General features: G+C 44.9%; 1 protein-coding gene across 6 annotated transcripts in view; it reads right to left on the bottom strand.

Annotated features, from left to right (window-relative positions):
* Positions 1–20219, bottom strand: part of LOC147111928 (protein furry homolog) — a 486257-nt gene that overhangs the window by 374985 nt on the left and 91053 nt on the right. For all 6 annotated transcript variants that reach the window (XM_085999325.1, XM_085999321.1, XM_085999322.1 and 3 more), the window contains exons 2-3: positions 19990–20189; positions 2636–2689 (exon numbers count right to left, since the gene is read on the bottom strand). In XM_085999325.1, coding sequence (XP_085855451.1) covers positions 2636–2689; positions 19990–20189 — 254 coding nt within the window. The remainder of the gene's footprint in view (positions 1–2635; positions 2690–19989; positions 20190–20219) is intronic.

Genomic DNA, 20219 nt, shown 5'->3' with positions numbered 1-20219 from the left:
CTGCAGCATCTCCCCTCCTTCCTCTTGCACACCAAGCAAAACATTTTCTCAGGTACTGTCCCCCTCCCTTTCAAAACCATCGTCATCACCCCACCCCTCAAAAAATCCCTCTGTCCTTGAAAATTACCACCCCATCTCAAAGCTCTCCCCAAAGTCCTTGAACGTACTGTTACCTCCTAAATCTGCGCCCATCCAGCCCGCAACTCAATGTTTGAATCTCTTTCATCAGGTTTCCATCTTTGCTGCAGTACTGAAATGGCTTTACTCAAAGGCACAAATTACATCCTTATGACTGTGATGTAGTGCACTATCGCTTCTCATCCTCCTTGACCTCTTTGAGACAGTGTCCACTCTATCCTCCGCCAATGCATCGTCTCCATTGTCCAGCTCAGTGCGACTGTCCTCACCTGGTTCCACTCTTAGTCATCCGTTCATAGTCAGAGCATCTCCCTCACTGCATCATAGAAAGTTAACATGCAGGTACAGCAAGCAATAAGGAAGGCAAATGGTATGATTGCATTATTGCAAGGGGTTGCAGTATAAGAGTAAGGAAGTCTTGCTACAATTATATAGGGCTTTGATGAGACCACACCTGGAGTACTGTATACAGTTTTGGTCTCCTTACCAAAGGAAGGATATACTTGCCTTAGAGGGGGTGCAACAAAGGTTCACTAGATTGATTGTTGGGATGAGTGGGCTGTCCTGTGAGGAGAGATTGAGTAGAATGGGCCTATAGTCTCTAGAGTTTAGAAGAATGAGAGGTGATCTCATTGAAATGTATAAAATTCTTACAGGGCTTGATAGGGTAGATGCTGAGAGGCTGTTTGCCCTGGCTGTAGAGCCTAGAACTAGGGCTCATAGTCTCAGGATAAGGGGTCGGCCATTTAGGACTGAGATGAAGAGAAATTTCTTCACCCAGTGGGTTGTGAATCTTTGGAATTCTCTATTCCAGAGGGCTCTGGATGCTCAGTCGATTAGTATATTCAAGACTGAGGTCGATAGATTTTTGAACACTAAGAAAATCAAGGGATATGGGAATAGGGTGGAAAATTGGAGTTGAGGTAGATCACCCATGGCCTATGGCCTACTCCTGCTCCTATTTCTTATGTTCTTCTTGGCTTCTCTTCCCACCCCTGCACTTCTGGATTGGCCCAAGAATCTATCCTTGGATCCCTCCTCTACCTTATCTACATACTGCCCCTTTACGACATAATCCAAAAACAGGGGTTCAGGTTCCACATGTATGCTGATGACACCCAGCTCTACCTCTCCATCAACTCTCTATTCCTCCACAGCCTCTGTGTTGTCATACTGCTTGTCCAACGTTCAGTTTTGGTTAAGCTGCAATTTCTTTCAGTTAAACATTGGGTAGACCAAAGCCATTGGCTTCAAGCCCTGCCACAAACTCTGTACCCTTGCAACCAATTCTATCCCCATCCACGGCCACTGCCTCAGGTTCAATCAGACTGTTCGCAACTGTGACATCCTAACTGACCCCAAGCTGAGATTCATTGTCCATATCCTCTCATCACAAAGACCGTCTACTTCTACCTCCATAACATTGCCCACCTCCGCCTCTGCTGCAGCCCATTTCCTGCTGAAACTCTCATGCTGAAATCCATAGCTTTATTACCTCCAGACTCGACTACTTCAATTATCTTCTGGCTACCTCCCACCCTCCATAAACTTCAGCTCATCCAAACTCTACTGTCCGTATCTTAATTCTGCTCACCCAACACACCTGTGCTTGCTAACCTACATTGGGACCTGTTCCCCCAGTGCTTTGAATTTAAAATGATCATCCTTGTGTTTAAATCCCTTCATAGCCTTGACCCTTCTTATCTCTGTAACCTCCTTCAGCCCTACAACTCTCCAAGAGCTCTGTGTTCCTCTGACTCTGGCCTCCTGTGCATCTTCTATCCCTTCACCCCATCATTTGCAAGTGCCTTCAGCCATGTAGGCCCTATGCTCTGGAATTCCCTCTCTAAGTCTCGCTGCCTCTCTAAGTTGCAACAATGACTACACTTCAAAAGTACTTAATTGGATGTAAAGTGCTTTGGGACGTCCAGTGGTCATGAAAAGCGCTACATAAATACAAGTCTTTCTTTTTTTACCTTTCTCTCCTCCTTAAAACTCAGCTCTCTGACCAAGCTTTTCGTCACATTTCCTAATAACTCAAAAATAACAATAGAAAATGCCGGAAGCATTCAGCAGGCCAGGCAGCATCTGAGGAGAGAGAAACAGACCCTCCCAGTCCTGAAATGTTAACTCTCTTTCTCTCTCCACAGATGCTGCCTGGCCTGCTGAGTGCTTCCAGCATTTTCTGTTGTTATTTCAGATTTCCAGCATCCGCAGTATTTTGCTATTGTTTCCTAATAACTCATTTGGCTCAGCATCCGTTTTTGTGAAGTGCCTTGTGACATCATGCTACGTTAAAGGCATGATATAAATGAAAGTTGTTGCTGTTATTTTTGCGTGGCATAACTGTTACTTAAATACAATTGTTATCTCTTCAATTGTGTTGCAAACCTGTACTGTTTTTTGAACTTTTTGCTATTTTATTATTTAAGAAATAAAAGACTTCAACATTAAAACAAATGTGTCAAGCATTCATTAATGATTTTGTTTTGCTTACCTGATCAAACTGTGGGTCTTCTCCCCTTTGCAAGGATTTTGTCAATGGCTTTTCCTGTAACAGACAACGTTACAAGGGTCGTCACAAATGCACTAAGTAAATTATCAGGATAGCACTGAAAGATAACTCTTCCTGTGTACCTCTGCTCATTTGCAAAATGCAACATTCAAAACTGTTTTTGAATTTTTTGAAAATTTGTCAGCAAGGTGTTTAAATGAAGACCATGCTGATGTTAAAAATATTAGACTGATGCTGTTGAAATATGTTGCTATGTTGCAGTGCGCAGCAAAATTATCTGCTACTGTTACACTATAATTGCTGGTGTTGTACCACCACTTGGTCAGGCTGCAAATGTGGTGCTCTGACCCCCCAACAGTAGTCATACAGCTCCACAGGAAGGCACAGGTGATTAGACGTTGGTTCGGCAGGCGATTAGTACATGCAGAGGCTACTATTCCCAAAGGAAGCCGGGCAGCAGACCTGATGACATCACAAAGACGTGTCAATGTATAACTAACCGTAATATTGGATTGTTCTTCAGAAGCACACTATGGACTGGATTTTACTTTATTTAACCACTTGATTTCAGGCAGTTTTGGGGTAATACAACATTGGAGTAGGGCGGCTTACTGCCAAATCCCTGCCCCTAAATCTGCCCTACAAAATGTCCTGCCTCTCCACTAGCAGGATTGTTGGCCAGCTGCCCTTAGACCTTCCTGCTACATTTAAATGATGGATTGGGGGTGGTCCTTGGGCAACCAAACAATTTCCCCACCTTCCTGCTGCAGTACCACTGACCCACAGCAAGACCAGTACTGGTACACAGAGTTTTACAGCACAGAAGAGATCATTTGGCATTCAGTGTCTGTGCTGGCTCTCTGCGAGAGCAATCCAAAATTAATGCCACTCTGCTGCTCAATCTCCATAGCCCTGTATCTTCCTCTGCTTCAAGTGTTTGTCCACTTTTCCCTTAAGTGATGAAATAATTGTGGTGTATGTGCCTTTAAGAGCCCCTGTGTACTGTAACGCCGGTAGTGGCCGCTCGGGCTATATAAGCCTGTATAGTGTCTTGTATCTTTTAGTTCACCTCCAGACTTTGTTCAGTAAACACCTGTTAAACCAGCTCCTGCATTCCGTGTCTCCATTAACACACGGATACAACAGTGGCGACGAATTGGAAACGGACTCACCTGCAATTCGGCAGCACCTCAAGGAGATCGATTCCTCAGACGAAGGTCGAAGAAAAAAAAGAAAAAACTCTGGTTTCACCAGCTAGCCGGGCTGGTGGCAGGTACTGCAATAATCCTTCCTGGGCGACGGGCTGGGGCTCGATCGGCTGGCTCTGCAGCGGGGCCGAGCAGTGAAGGCGGAGGCAAACAGAGACGGAGGGTGGAGCACTCGGGAGACGGCCAGCGCTGCAAAGCAGGTCGGCGTTCGGACAAAGCAGAGGGAGGGAAAAGTCCCAGAGAGTCCGGCGGGAACGAGTCTCCAACTATTAAAAATATCTGTATAAATAAAAACCGTGGAGAACAGCATTGTCAGCAGCGGGAAAGCGCGGGAGGCGCCATTTTTTTCTCGGCAGGGAAGAAAGGAAAGTGCGGGAGGCGCCATTTTTTTTTCAGGATGCCTAAGACTGGCAATATTACTGCTTTCGATAGTGATGTAGAGGATTGGACCACATATGTAGAAAGAGTGGAGGTATATTGCACAGCGAATGAAATAGAGGATGATAAAAAGGCATCGGTACTTCTAAATCTAATGGGCGCAAGGACATACGGGCTGTTACGAAACTTAATCACTCCAGCCAAACCAATGGACAAGAATTTTAAAGAGATTGTTGATACCCTACAGGAGCACTTAAACCCAACACCGCTGCTGGTAGCGGAACGATTCCAAATTCTTCAGGAGGAATCAGCACAAGAATGAAAGTAACGCTGATTACCTCACCGAATTAAGAAAGCTGTCAAAGCACTGCCAATTCGGGGCAGGACTGGCAGATTCTCTTAGGAGACCGCAGACGAATTTGTCTCGAAGTGAAGGAACACAGAAAAGGCTACTTTCTGAGAAAGATTTAACACTGGACAAGGCTTTCAGTGTGGCTGTATCATATGAAGCAGCAGCAAGAGGAGCTGGAGAGATACAGCAAAAGCCACAGGACTTCGGCACCCATGAAATGACACAGGGTTTCGAGAGATGTTATCGCTGCGGCAGATCCACCCATGACCAGAGGGACTGCTGGTTCAAGGACAAAGCATGTAGGCAATGCGGAAGGATTGGACACATTGCACGTGTATGCCGATCTAGAAACAAAAAATCCACTGACAAAAAAAAAATCAATAAGGAAAAGTACAGAAAAGTACAAATGATGACGGACAGTAGCTCCGAAGACCAGAAGAGCGATAGCGACTCCGGAAACAAGAGACTAAGCTGTCTCAAATTACATAATGTAATTGCCAAAGAAGATTACCAGGCCATTTGGGTTACCCTCACGATAGCGGGGTCCCCAGTTAAAATGGAGCTAGATACAGGATCAGCTCTGACCGTCATAAGTCGACGGGATTACGAGTGGCTATTTCCGCATATACCTTTGAAAGACACATCCATTATCTTGAAAACATATACGGGGCAGAAAGTATGCCCCAGAGGGAAAATAAGGGTGCCTGTTGTATACAACGGCAAAGAAATACAGAAGTTGTATTTATACGTTCTGCAAGATGGTGGTCCACCGCTGTTGGGACGTGAATGGATCAGGAAGGTACGTTTAGACTGGCACTCCATTCAGGCACTGACGGTGACCACTAAGAAAAAAAATGATGATGACATCATACCTGAACGATTAAAAGACATCTTGGCCAACGCCAAAGAAGTGGCCACATAATTAACGAAGAATGGTTGCATAAGTCACCTGAAAAAATTGAAGCGGTCATAAAAGCCCCAGCACCTGAAAATGTCTCACAATTAAGGTCGTTCCTGGGATTGATAAATTACTACCATAAATTTTTACCGAACTTGTCAACTGTTCTGCACCCTCTTAACGAACTGCTACAAACGGGAGTAAATTGGAAATGGAGCGAAGACTGTAAACGTGCCTTCCATAAATGCAAAGGCTTGATCACGTCCAAGAAAGTTTTGGCTCATTACAACCCATCACTGCCAATCAGACTGGCGTGCGATGCATCCCCTTAAGGCGTAGGAGCGGTATTATCGCATAGATTCCCTGATGGCTCGGAGCGGCCGATAGCTTTTGCATCACGCTCATTGAACTCAGCTGAGCGTAACTATGCCCAGATCGACAGGGAAGCACTCAGCCTGGTATAGGGAGTGAAGAAATTCAACCATTACCTACACGGACAAAAATTTACCTTGTTGACTGACCATCAACCCCTCGTCTCCATATTCAACCCTAAAAAGGGCGTGCCCATTATGACAGCGCAAAGGCTACAGAGGTGGTCCCTTTTCCTAGGGGCACACCAATATGACATAGAATACAAAGGATCAAAACAGCATGGAAATGCTGACGGTTTATCGCGTCTACCGTTGCCAACGGTAGAAGAGGCACCTACAGTGGACCCAGTGGAGATGTTCCACTCAACCATAGTGGAATGTCTACCAGTAACAAATTCTACCATTGAAAAGGAAACAAGAAATGACCCGACTCTCTCACGAGTCTACGATTTAACAGTGAAGGGATGGCCAGCACATGGCGAACCACTGTTGCCAGCATTCTCGCAAAGAAGAGAACAGCTGTCAGTGTGCCGAGGAACCTTGATGTGTGGATCCAGAGTGGTGATTCCACCCAAACTCCAGGATAAAGTGCTAAAGGAGCTTCACGAGGGGCATCTGGGTGGAGTGAAAATGAAGAACCTAGCCAGAGCGTTTGTGTGGTGGCCAGGTATCGATGGAGACATCGAAGAAATGACCAAGGGCTGTCTAGGATGCCAGAAGGTCCAAAACGCCCCACCACAAGCCCCTCTACATCCATGGGAGTGGCCCTCATCTCCATGGCAAAGGGTACACATCGACTTTGCTGGTCCATTTATGGACTCAATGTTCTTAATCGCGGTTGATGCACACTCCAAGTGGCCGGAGGTAATAAAGATGTCCTCCACCACCACGGAAAAAACCATCACAGTATTAAGGACCATATTTGCCAGGAATGGGCTGCCTGAACCGATCTGTTCTGATAATGGACCACAATTTGTGTCCGAAGAATTCAGGAAGTTCTTAAAAAACAATGGGGTTAAGCACTACACGTCCGCCCCATACCATCCCGCCACCAATGGATTGGCTGAAAGGTTTGTCCAGACCTTCAAGAAGGCCATAAAGGCCATGGGTAATGAAGACATAAATCTACAGCATAAGGTAGATAACTTCTTGTTTGCATACAGGATTGCAACACATGTGGTTACAAACCAAACTCCCGCCATGATGTTTTTCAATAGAAGACTAAGATGCCGGCTGGATTTGATCAAGCCAAACATCAGAAGGGACGTAGAGAACCGGCAATTTCAAGGCATGAATGAAAGGCCAACTAGAACCTTCCAGATAGGTCAACAAGTTTTGGCCTGGGACTACCGTACTGAGAAATGGCAGCCTGGAACTATTTGCACACGACTAGGACCGCTGATGTATACCGTGGACATTGGAGAAAGCATAATAAGGCGCCATGCTGACCAGATCATAGAGTCATCCGAAAAGGGACAACCTACACCACAACTCTATACGCCTAATGATGAAGCAGAGGTACCCATAGTATCTACCTCCGATCCGGTGATACTGGAACCAGATGAACCCGACACTGGCATTCAAGCCGAATCGACCTTGCCAAAAGAACCTACTACACCACCGAAAACTACTACACCACCGAGGCGTTATCTGGACCGAGTCGGGAAGCCTCCAGAGAGACTGACTTATAATTGATTAACTGCAGCAAATGTGTAGATTATTGTTCTTGTAAACATGTTAATTAATGATTACTTAAAATGTTATGTACTGGTTGTCTAAAAGGGGAGGAATTGTGGTGTATGTGCCTTTAAGAGCCCCTGTGTACTGTAATGCTGGTAGTGGCCACTCAGGCTATATAAGCCTGTATAGTGTCTTGTATCTTTTAGTTCACCTCCAGACTTTGTTCAGTAAACACCTGTTGAACCAGCTCCTGCATTCAGTGTCTCCATTAACACACGGATACAACATAATCCTTGTCTTAACTATTCCCTGTGGCAAAGTATTCCATGCTTCAACAACTCTCTGCAAGAACATTTCTCCTAATGTCTCTCCTCACTCTCGGAGACAATTTTAAATTGATGACTGCTAATTACTGACTCCCCAACCAGAGGAAATAGTCTTTCTCAGTTTACTCAGAACAAGCTCGAGGGGCTGAGTGATCTACTCTTGCTCCTATGTTCCACAGGGAGTACAGATCGTACTCCCCACTTTGACCTGTACTGCCTATGTATGTGGGTGGGTTGAAGAATAGTGGTAGCAGCACTGATTGACATGAAAATTGCATTGGGGGCCCTGATAATGTCAGTTGATTATTATTTAAGTATATAATTAGGCCCCGACTCTGCTTTTCCTACGATGTGCTTCCCCAGTGGCTTCAGAAGAGCTGGTGGAAGGATGCTATTGCTCATGTGGAGACCTTTGATATGCTTGTGGCCGCCGAGTTCTCAGTGCTCGAGGGCCCAGCTGCAGACTGTAGAAATTTGGCTGCTGCCGGGGCAGTCTGGCCCAGCTGGCTTTCTAGCACAATGGTTGGTATTGGTTATGGGGATGATGAGAGAGGGCAACACATGAACACATTTAACCTTTTCTTACATTTAATCTAAATCTTGTGGGTGATGCTCCTGGAGTTGAACACCTCTGCCACCTCCCTCCAAGCTGGTGGCTCAGGCACCCTCCTTCCAATTCTGGGGTAAAGGCCTTCTCTCCTCTCCCTCACCTCTTCCAGCAGGACCTCCAGCGAGGCTTCAGAGATTCTGGGGGCTTGTTTCCTTGACATCTGTTGCTCCCCTTCTCTGTTCAGCAAAAATTACCCGACCCAGACGTGTTTAGGAGATGCATTGCCGCTTTAAATAGGCCTCCGGCTGACCCACTGGAGGCTGCGCTACCAAAGTGTGCGAGTTTAATGTTCTGTCAGGCAATTGGGTGGGAAACCCCCTTGTGAGATTATAATGAGGCCTGGAAGTTAAAATATAGCCCCCGAGCCTGTTTTCTGTTGCAGCAGGTGAGTTTCTAACTTGCCCCGCCATCTACCTGCATAGAGTTAAAATCTCCAAGCTGCTGCATTTGTACTGCGAGACTAAGGGCCAGATTTTCAGTGTGCCGTGAGGCGGGCTTTCAGGCGTGCGGGGGCCAAAAGTCCCGAATCCGGGGGTCCCGACACCATCCCGCCAAAAACCCGCCTCCACGCAAGTTTCAAGGGGGGCGGGTACCCGCCCCGCACTGGGACCCGCCGACCCGAGGCGGGAAGGGATTAGTGCCAATTAGCTGCCTGTTAACAGGTAGTTAACAGGCAGTTTTTAGCCTAATCCCTATTTTGAGGGGTGTCGTATGGGATTCCCGACGGCTCCAAACCACGCCAGGTTACAGCAGGTGGGCCGTCGGGTTGAAGGACTTGGAGGGGTTGCGATGTCGGTGTTCAGGTGAGTGATGGGTGCATGAGTGCAAAGGTAAGTGTGTTTGATGTGTCTAAAGTGTGTAAAGAAGTTTTACTTACCTGTACTTACCTTAACAGCCTTTCTTCCTCTAGGCGTCGGGAGTCCATCGCTCAGCCGGAACTGAAAGCTGAACGGCTGCGATCTGTCAAAAGTGACAGCCTTCAGCTTTCAGTGCCAGTGACAGTTCTAACTGAGTCTGCGTAGAAGGACTCAGGTTAGAAGTCAGACTGTCAGTGCTTGGCAGCTTCAAACAGCTGTGAGACACTGATATTTCATCTGTCAAAAACTCTTGACAGATGAAATTTCAGTCTGTGACGTCACCTGTTGCCGGGTGGCCCTTAATTGGCCTGCTGAGCCCGCTGGGCGGGCTCAACAAGGTCAATCAAGTGAAAATCGCGTCGATTGGCCGGACGTCGATGGAGGCGGGACTAAAACCCGAAAGTTGTAGTCCCGCCTCCTTCCCGACAGCTTAATGAAAATCCAGCCCCAAGACTAGTGTTCTGAAAAAGCAATAGGGTAATTTTGACTTTGCGCAATAGTGTACAATGGGTGATAGTGAACCGGCAGCCCTTATACATCTCTCCTGAATTTTAGTTCCATTGAAGTCAATGGAAATAAAAATCAAGAGAGATGCAAATGGGCTGTCGATTTCCTATCACCCATTTTACTGTCGCACAAAGTTAAAATTCACCTCAATAACTCACTGGCCCTTTAAAAAATTATCAAGCCTGAGCAGCGGGAAAATATAGATGTGAGTATGAACAGCAATACTTTCCACATGCAAACTTAGTGGGATTGTAGCATCGATTTATGACTGCAATAAACAAAGTTTTGTATACCCAGTGGTCCTGTGGTTATGTTTAGGTAAGGCACTGATACTTCCAAGCCTAGTAGTTTAGGGAGTTTCCTATATTTTTCCTCAGTCTAAGTGGTTGTGTTCTGCATCACTGGCAATCTAATGGCAAGCATCCATGTTTTCTAGCAGAGTTGAGTGTGGGTGGGGTAGTGTCTGGGGACAGATTGATGAGTATCCATTCATAGCCCAGTGGATAAAAATGTGTTCCTTCATGGTCTAATAAGACTTATGCACAATAGCTAAAATTTAGGGGTTCCGAAACCAACCAGAAAATCCAGCTTTCCTAGCATTTCTTGTACTTGCCATTCTCCATAGTTTTGTTGTTTACATAAATTGCCACATGCTAATCTAATGGATATCAATGTTTGGAAATATCTACTACTGTTTTAATTAGTACTTTATTTTTTCAATAACCTATATTAAAGATATTTTGTTTGATAATAAAATGTTTAAAACTCAATAGTAACAAATATGCATAAATGAAGAGTAATCATAAATTTGCATTTTTGAGCACAAGGAAACAAGTGCAGGATTAATGTTCTGATGTACACAAAACATGATCCTTTTGCAGTACACACAAATATCAACGATCACATCCTTTTGACGTAACATCTAAATGTTTCCAAAACAATTTATAATAACACAGCTGTCTTCTTACTGTAACTGCAAATTTTAATTTGCCAAGATGTTAACCTGTGCAAAAAGTTTGAATTAAAAACCACTACAAGAAACTATAAATGGGTATGCAGGAAACTCTTTGGTATCCGGCACTGACGGGACCGGCGTGTTGCCAGTTGATCAAAAATTCCAGATGACGGAGAGGGTTATCTACTGAGACTATTTTTAACAAAGAAAAATTTTTAAAAATCAAGAAATGTGCAGTATACAGTAATTGGGTACTCACCTACAGAATGTTGTGTTAAATGGATGGTGGAAGATGCTTGATTAAGTACAGTACTGCCAGTTGAGGGTAATGCAATGCAATGACTACCAGCAGTGTGGGAGACACACAGTACCCCTGTAAAATGGCGGATCAGAAGAGACTACCGGCAGCGTGGGAGAGTCAGACTCCTGTTATAGGGGTATTGAGGTGTTCCGACAGCGCCAAGAAGCCGAGTAGTGGCAGTTTGGAGAACTACCCCCACTGACTAACTCAGCCACCACGGGAGACTCAGACTCGGCAACATTGACGGTTATTGAGGTGTTGTTTTCGGAGTGAGAATTTTGCCGGTTAATAGAGAATTCCAGATATTTAGGTGCCGTTTAAACGAGAGTTTCCTGTATAAAGACCAAATAGTGAACAGAGGATATCTTCCATCTAAATAATGATAACATTTTGAGACCAAACTGAAGATTCTTAGAACAATCTGACGATCAAGCAATTAGTATGTCATTCTATGCAATTGTAATTGCCACTTTTACTGAAATATATTGACTGATTCTCAAATCCATCAACCTTGAGTGCTTGCCTTTTAGCACTCCATAGGCACAGATGATACTGGTTTTTCCTCATAAATGTTCTTGTCAAAAGTTGGGCAAGTTGCCAATTTGGTTCCATTTTAAGTCCTTGAAGTTACATGCAGGTGATAATTAATAATGACTGGTTTTTAACACCCAGATTCATTTTTATATGAAATTGTTTCCTTTTGCATGTATTTATTGGTAAGTTGCAGATGCTTTATCTGACACTTTCCATTCGTTGACATTAATGGGCAGAAAATCAAAAGGTAATGTACTTCAGATTTCCCAATAAGGCACCAACTTGTGCAAACCCTATCAGGGATGCAGGGCCTTAGAAATTTCTACTCTTTCGGGGGTGGGGGGAAATTGGTCTTTGGTGGTAGGCAAAACAGACAATAGTGAATTGGCAGCTCTGATTACAACCTGCCCGATTTTCTTTTCCACAATGGGATGCAGATTGGCTATCCCCTGTTTTGCTCCATCGTCAAAGACCAATTTCACTCCTTTGATGTTTGATGGCAACAATCTCTCAGGCCTTTCTATAGGACACGTGACAGTGGATTTTACAAATTTGCATTTCCAGCTTGGAGTTTCAGGTATCGGAAGGGAGAATTTGTAAAATCTCATGTGGTATCAATTTATTCTCTTACATTCACTATAAGCAAAACAGAGTTTTATTTGTAACACTGCTGGAGTTATTTCAAGTGTAACTGCTGGAAATAATAGCATTTATTAAATATGTTCCATGTAATCATTATATACAATAGATAAAGGCAAAAGAAGTCAGGATTGACCGACAAACAAGACCTCAGCTCCTATTCCAAGATGTTTCAGAAAAACTCCGTTTTTCCTTGACCCAGGTTGGGCTTAGTTTTCTGTTGTTATTTGGGCTTAGTTCAGAACTGAATGTTCAACAGTAATAAATAGTAATCCACTCGACAATCTCTTTGTTTTCTTTTCTAACCATCAACAAAGAAAATACAATCACAGGTGCTGCTGTTTATAGGTAATACTGCTCACAGGTGTTGTCTGTCTTAACAGTTCATAGTAGAAAACTGCATTTGTTAATACATTTAAATCAATGCCACACTTGTCGGAAATAAAGCTTTCATAATTCAATCTCCAGTTACTTTCAAAGTCTTTTGGAAACACAAAGAGGGGACACAGCCTTCGACATTCTAATTTCTGTTGATGCATAGCTTGCATGCTGGGAATTTCTGCAAACTGCACAGGCTTATAATCCATAGATGTGGTTAAAAATTCTCTCCAACTGCTGTCAGCTTTTGAAAAAAATCTAAGCCTTGAAGTAAAAAACTTAACAGAAGTATTAGTTCTACCTTCTCTTTCTGATTGATTTTATTTTCCCTTGCTGCCTTCCTTCCTAATTAGACTCTTCATTTCCTTATTTTCCTGTTTTGCCAGTACATTAGCTCCAACACATCTTTAAGTCACAATCTTTCAAAGGTCAGAACATACCTTCCCAGATGTAAGAAGTCACACAACACCAGGTTATAGTCCAACAGTTTTATTTGAAATCACAAGCTTTCGGAGCGCTGCTCCTTCATCAGGTGAAGTGGAGAGATGCCTATAGACACAGATTATATAGTCAGAGAATAATGCCAGATGATTACAGGTAATCTTTCTAACTGCCATTTATCACAGCAATCAAAGGTGTGAATGGTGTCCAAACAGGTCAGTCAGGAAAACATTACATCAAAGAACAATGAGGTGGGGTCACAAGGGGTAAAATGTTGCAGATGCTGGGGTCTGTATGCAAAACAAAAAAGACAAAAAACATTTTCTTTGCTGGAAATCACAGCAGGTCCGGCCGCATCTGTGTAGAGAGAATAAGCCAACGACGACTCGAGTCTGGATGACCCTACGTCAGGTGGGGTTACATGTAGCGTGACATGAACCCAAGATCCCGGTTGAGGCCGTCCTCATGAGTGCGGAACTTGGCTATCAGTTTCTGCTCTACGATTTTGCGTTGTCGTGTGTCTCGAAGACCGCCTTGGAGAATGCTTACCCGAAGATCGGAGGCTGAATGTCCTTGACTGAAGTGTTCCCCAAGTGGGAGGGAACACTCCTGCCTGGCGATTGTTGCGCGGTGTCCGTTCATCCGTTGTCGCAGTGTCTGCATGGTCTCGCCGATGTACCATGCTCCGGGGCATCCTTTCCTGCAACGTATGAGGTAGACAACATTGGCCGAGTCACATGAATATGTACCATGTACCTGGTGGGTGGTGTCCTCACGTGTGATGATGGTATCTGTGTTGATGATCTGGCATGTCTTGCAGAGGTTGCCGTGGCAGGGTTGTGTGGTGTCGTTGTCGCTCTTCTCCTGAAAGCTGGGTAATTTGCTGCGAACGATGGTCTGTTTGAGGTTAGGCGGCTGTTTAACGGCGAGTAGTGGAGGCGTGGGGATGGCCTTCGTGAGGTGCTCGTCATCATCGATGACATGTTGAAGGCTGCGAAGAACATGGCGTAGTTTTTCCACTCTGGGGAAGTACTGGACGATGAAGGGTACTCTGTTGGTTGTGTCCAGTGTTTGTCTTCTGAGGAGGTCTATGCGATTTTTTGCCGTGGACCGTCGGAACGGTCGATCGACGAGTCGAGCGTCATATCCCGTTCTTACAAGGGTGTCTTTCAGCATCTGTAGGTGTCCATCGCGTTCCTCCTCGTCTGAGCAGATCCTGTGTATTCGCAAGTCTTTTCAGTGATTCTTCGCCGTGGGTCCATAGGAAGAAAATGTCGTCGATGTATCTGGTGTATAGCGTTGGTTGGAGGTCCTGTGCAGCGAAGAAGCCTTGCTCGAACTTGTGCATGAAGATGTTGGCGTATTGGGGTGCCAACGGGCCACAGCAAAAAATCGCATAGACCTCCTCAGAAGCCAAACACGGGACACAACCAGCAGAGTACCCTTCGTCGTCCAGTACTTCCCCGGAGCGGAGAAACTACGCCATGTTCTTCGCAGCCTTCAACATGTCATCGATGATGACGAACACCTCGCTAAGGCCATCCCCACGCCTCCACTACTCACCTTGAAACAGCCGCCTAACCTCAAACAGACCATCGTTTGCAGCAAATTACCCAGCTTTCAGGAGAACAGCGACCACGACACCACACAACCCTGCCACGGCAACCTCTGCAAGACATGCCAGATCATCAACACAGATACCATCATCACACGTGAGGACACCACCCACCAGGTACATGGTACATACTCATGTGACTCGGCCAACGTTGTCTACCTCATACGTTGCAGGAAAGGATGCCCCGGAGCACGGTACATCGGCGAGACCATGCAGACACTGCGACAACAGATGAATGGACACCGCGCAACAATCGCCAGGCAGGAGTGTTCCCTCCCACTCGGGGAACACTTCAGCAGTCAAGGACATTCAGCCTCCAATCTTCGGGTAAGCATTCTCCAAGGCGGCCTTCGAGACACACGACAACGCAAAATCGTAGAGCAGAAACTGATAGCCAAGTTCCGCACTCATGAGGACGGCCTCAACCGGGATCTTGGGTTCATGTCACACTACATGTAACCCCACCTAACGTAGGGTCATCCAGACTCGATTCGTCGTTGGCTTGTTCTCTCTACACAGATGCGGCCGGACCTGCTGTGATTTCCAGCAAAGAAAATGTGTTTTGTCTGTTTTTTGTTTTTCATACAGACCCCAGCATCTGCAACATTTTACCCCTTGTGACCCCACCTCATTGTTCTTTGATGTAATGTTTTCCTGACTGACCTGTTTGGACGCCATTCACACCTTTGATTGCTGTGATTATCTCTCTGCCGAGGTGTGATAAATGGCAGTTAGAAAGATTACCTGTAATCATCTGGCATTATTCTCTGACTATATAATCTGTGTCTATAGGCATCTCTCCACTTCACCTGACAAAGCAGCAGTGCTCCGAAAGCTTGTGATTTCAAATAAAACTGTTGGACTATAACCTGGTGTCGTGTGACTTCTTACATTTGTCCACCCCAGTCCAACACCGGCATCGCCACACCATACCTTCCCAGGATCACCCATTTTATATTGCCTAGCTCCTTGTAGAGCATTCCAACAATTCAGTGAGGAAATATGTAATCTCCTAGATTTTTTTAAATTTTGTTTAAAACTTTATTTTAGAAATTAGAAATTTCAGTTACCGTGGGGAAAAAAGGCAGGTGAAATTTTTTCCAAGAAGGTTTTTGAGTGATTCGATTGGTTCATCAACACCCCGTAATGATGTTGGAAATTTTTACATATTTAGGTAGGTTTTGCTATTATAAATATTTATAGTGACTTTCAATGTTAAATGTTGACAAAAAATGTGACTTAAAATTATGACACAGAAAGTAAGCTTTGTGGACAGGACAGGAAATGGGAGTGAAACCCAAGGAGCAAGAGTAATGAAGAAAAAAAAATTCTCACTGCTCTTGGTCCTTGGGTTTCACTCCCATTATTCCTCGCTCCTCTGCTGCTATACTAGATCCGCTAGTGTGCACGGCTAACACTGGAGGCCTCTACGCACCTCTGCTGGACCCCTACCAACTCTCCCCTTAAACCACTCTCCTCCACCCTCTCTACCCTCACCTCTAACAACAAGTACAGGGAGCTCACAGACGTCTTTGCCACGAAGATTCAGACCATCCATTCAGCTGCATCTACTGCTTCCCGCTTCCCGTTTTCCACCAAGCCAAACCTTTCCCATTTCTCCTACCACCCTAGACCTGAAATTGCATCTTTCTCTAGTTTCTCTCGTTATTTCCCCTCATGCCCTCTCCAAGCTCAACTTGCCCATGAGACCCACCTTTTGTTCCTTTGACTCCATTCCCAATAACGAGAAAATGGGCGTGCCAGAATTTCTAGGCCAACATCTCTTTAACTTTTAATCCACTTTGATACTCTATTAAAATTTAATATGAATTTAACTAGGTCATATCAATAATGCAGAGTTGCTAACTCTGGCAGGCGATACAAGTGTGGCCCTATGAAACAATCTAACAGCACTAATTAACAAGATTCTGCGATCACATGAAGCATGGGTTGATGGATGAAGTATAATTTCTTTTTGAAGTATACTTGTGTTACATCACACCAAACGGCTAATTTTCCCATTGACAGGCTTTGTCCAGCTAATGTGAAACCTGCGGTCACAAGCAGACAGCCCTTTTTGCCTGTTTCCCCGCCCAATTTGTACTGAACAAGATCTTCTGATGGAATAAAATGTGCTGTAGCTTCACTAAAGGGCTGAAATGTATAGGAATGTATTCAAATTACCCAGAGAAAAGATATCTCAAGTTTCTTGTTGGAATACTCTGTACAATGAGTCAGCCCATATAAAGTGGGTGATCCTGGGAAGGTATGTTCTGGCCTTTGAGAGGCAGATCTTAAAGATGTGTTGGAGCTAATGTACTGGCCAAACAGGTAAATAGGGAAATAAAGAGCCATTTTAACTAGGAAGGAAAGCAGCAAGGGAAATTAAAATCAATCACAGAGAAAGTAGAGAAGGTAGAAATTGATGAGGTTAATATACAAATAAAAACTAATTTAACAAGAGGGATAGCAGACAGCAGCAGCAAAGGGAGAAGAGAAAAATGAAATTGACTAGTTATAAGCAGGGAAAAGACTTGAAGGAATAAGGGCCTAGAAATTAAATTGCACACAAAAATTGATGAGCAGAGGACAGGCGTGCACTGCACATACCTGTTAGTGTTGTCCCAGGCAGCACGTAATATTCATGTTACGTGCTCAATATCATGAGTCAGGCATGTAGTCATCACTATTCATCAGCTGCACGTGTTTGGGGGGGGGTGGAAATTCAGGTGTTTCTAATGCCAGCTAAAGACAGCCAGCACCTTTTAATGAGGAGGTGTATTCTGGCTGCAGATACCAGCGAAACACTCGAGAGAAATGGCTGCTAGACCAGCAGATCGTGTGCTCAGGTTTTCCGATGCTGCTTTGGAGGGTCTGGTCCAGATAGTGGACAGGAGGAGAGAGATGCTCTTCCCCGCCAACACCTCACACCCTCCCCCCACCCCAGGAGGCAGAAAGCCCTCCAGGCAACAACACCCTTCCAGTGGGAAGACATCACAGAGGAGGTCAATCACAGGCGCTTAGCTTCCAGGACATAGCTGAAATAAGTTCAACGACCTCACCAGAGTTGTCACGGTAACAATACTGCTCTCTTACCCTCTGCTCATACCTCCACCCTCGCTTCCCTGCACTCTTCTACAATCACAACACCACACTTCACCTTCTTCTCCTCACACTCAAACACTCACCACTTTTGCAACCCTCACTTTCCCATAGCTCACATCTGACACACTGCATACCAGCTCTTCTACCACAACAGGCACATTCTCTAGACACCTCACAAGATTGTCACAAATACATTCCCTTCTTTCATGTAGGTGAAGGTCACTCACAACTCCCGACAGCGCACTGCCTGTGGAAGAAGCTGAGTCCACTTGCACACCATCATTCCTCTCGAAAAAAGTGTGCTTGCCATCACAATCAGGGCGGAGTAATGGTCATGTCAACTGACAATTATAATCTTACTGGTGGGTTTTCCATCCGATTCACTGACTCACCAGGAAACCCGTCCACTTCAAGAGCACAATTTCCAGCAGGTCAGCCAGAGGTGGTATTTAAAGTGGGAATGCCTCTCTACAAACAAGGTTGCATTCCCTTCTGCAAGACTACACTGTTGCAGTGGTGCAGCAAGAAACTGAGTTAGCATGAGTTGCAGACAAGCTCCCAGGTTCTCTAAGGCCTTCCTGGAGGTCCTGCTGGAAAAGGTCCAGAGGAGGAGAGAAGTTCTCTTTCCAGCCAGTGCCAGGAGTATAGCCAAAAACTAAGTCCACCCGGCATGGAGAGTTTACTGAGGTAGTCCGCTCCAGGAGCAGCACCCATAGGATCTGGATCCAGTGCAGGAAGCACTTCAATGATTTGCAAGTAAATCTGAGTAACAAGAGTACAGTTCATCATTTATCCAGCTCACTCAACAACACATGGCAACAATTCTTTCCCCCTACCCCAACCACTCTCAACAATTCCCTCCCCTCCATCAGATCCTTCACAACCCAGCACACTATACCACTTCTCATTCTCATTACAAATACACGTTTACACTCTTTCTTGCTCCCTTCACAGCACCTACTCACTATTCTCTTCAAGGGTGCTAGTCTTTTGCATAATCACCAACTTCTCTTGTGGCTCCTTCCTCACTACACAAACCTGCTTTCAATTCAATACCTACCCATCCTGATTGTCTCTTGCTTTTTTCACACTCAGCATCTGCACAACAAGCAGCAGCCCCACATATCTGCACTCTCCTTTGTATGAAACACTCACTAACTCTCGCCCTCTCTCGCTCTGCAAGACAATACAGTGCACAACAACAGGGAGAGAAGCAAGACCACCCAACCTCATAGTGCAGTTGTACCTGGAGCAGCAAGTGCTCAAGATCAGTGACCCCGCAAGAGCTGTCAACATAGGACATATTGAGGCTGGGAGCTTCTGTGAACAGGATCTCTGACTATTTCTTACATCCCTTCATGAACCTCTGAGAAATTCACAAGTACACAGCTTGGCTACATCAACTTGCATTGTGATGCCTCTTATCTGCTACTGTCCAACCTTTCAGTGTCATCCTAACTCCTGTCCCTTTCCTCGAGGTCTTTCTAAACAGCCAGAGTCCCCCAAGGTAGACATCTCAGAGGAGGAGAATCTTTCTGCGGAGGCGCCTTCACGCACTCCATCACTCCCAAGCACCAGTACAGAACTCACACCTCAGCTGGGTTAGAGATTAAGGTAGAGGGGTCTTCATGTAGTGCAAGACCTAGCACAAGTGAGCAGGGACAGCCCAGGAGACAGATCGCTGGATGGCAAGGTCCTCTCCCAGAGATGCAGACTTCAGGGCCTCAGCAATTAGAAGAAAACTGCTTCTTACAAGTGGATATAGCAGCTATATTGGAAGGAAAGTAACTGAAGCCAGGCTCTATCCAGGTCTACATTTATGCCAGTGCTTTATTAGTGGAGAGGTTACGAGTACTGTGAATGCAGAGTGTCACATCCATCAGAACTACCAATGGTCAAACTTTGTATGAATATCAAATAGATGAGTGAAATTGGACAGTGTGACTCACTGGTGGGATGCTTCATGAGAGAAATTCAGAAGATGATGCTTCATCCCTGGGTACTAAACCATTTGCTTTTATCTGCGAGCAGTGCCAAAGAAGGTCACTAGTATCTTTTAACAGATCTATAATAACATATATATTACCCAGAACTCTATTTAAGAAACTGGAAAAAATTTGAGTTAACAAGAATCAATTTTACAGGACCACAGACAAAAAAAATCTTTGTACCCTAACTTACCAATGGTTCTGCCATGATGATGCGAATCTTTCGTTCAGCCTGAGTAGTAAAGTTGGCAAATATGCTTTTTAAGACATATTCTCCTGACTTAATGTCAGGGTCGACATTGATGGGCATCATGGCTGGTGGACCTCTGTCACCTTGTATGCTGCTCATAGGTGTTGCTGATGGTTTGATGTATCCGTTGCCTACTGGAGAAGCTGAAAAAAAACAGAATAATAAAAAAACTG

This window comes from Somniosus microcephalus, chromosome 10, assembly GCF_052327205.1.
Source record: "Somniosus microcephalus isolate GS21.2 chromosome 10, FLI_Smic_1.0, whole genome shotgun sequence".
Classification (NCBI taxonomy): Eukaryota; Metazoa; Chordata; class Chondrichthyes; order Squaliformes; family Somniosidae; genus Somniosus; species Somniosus microcephalus.
Note: the sequence above shows the minus strand (reverse complement) of the source record. Positions and strands in the feature narration are given on the sequence as shown.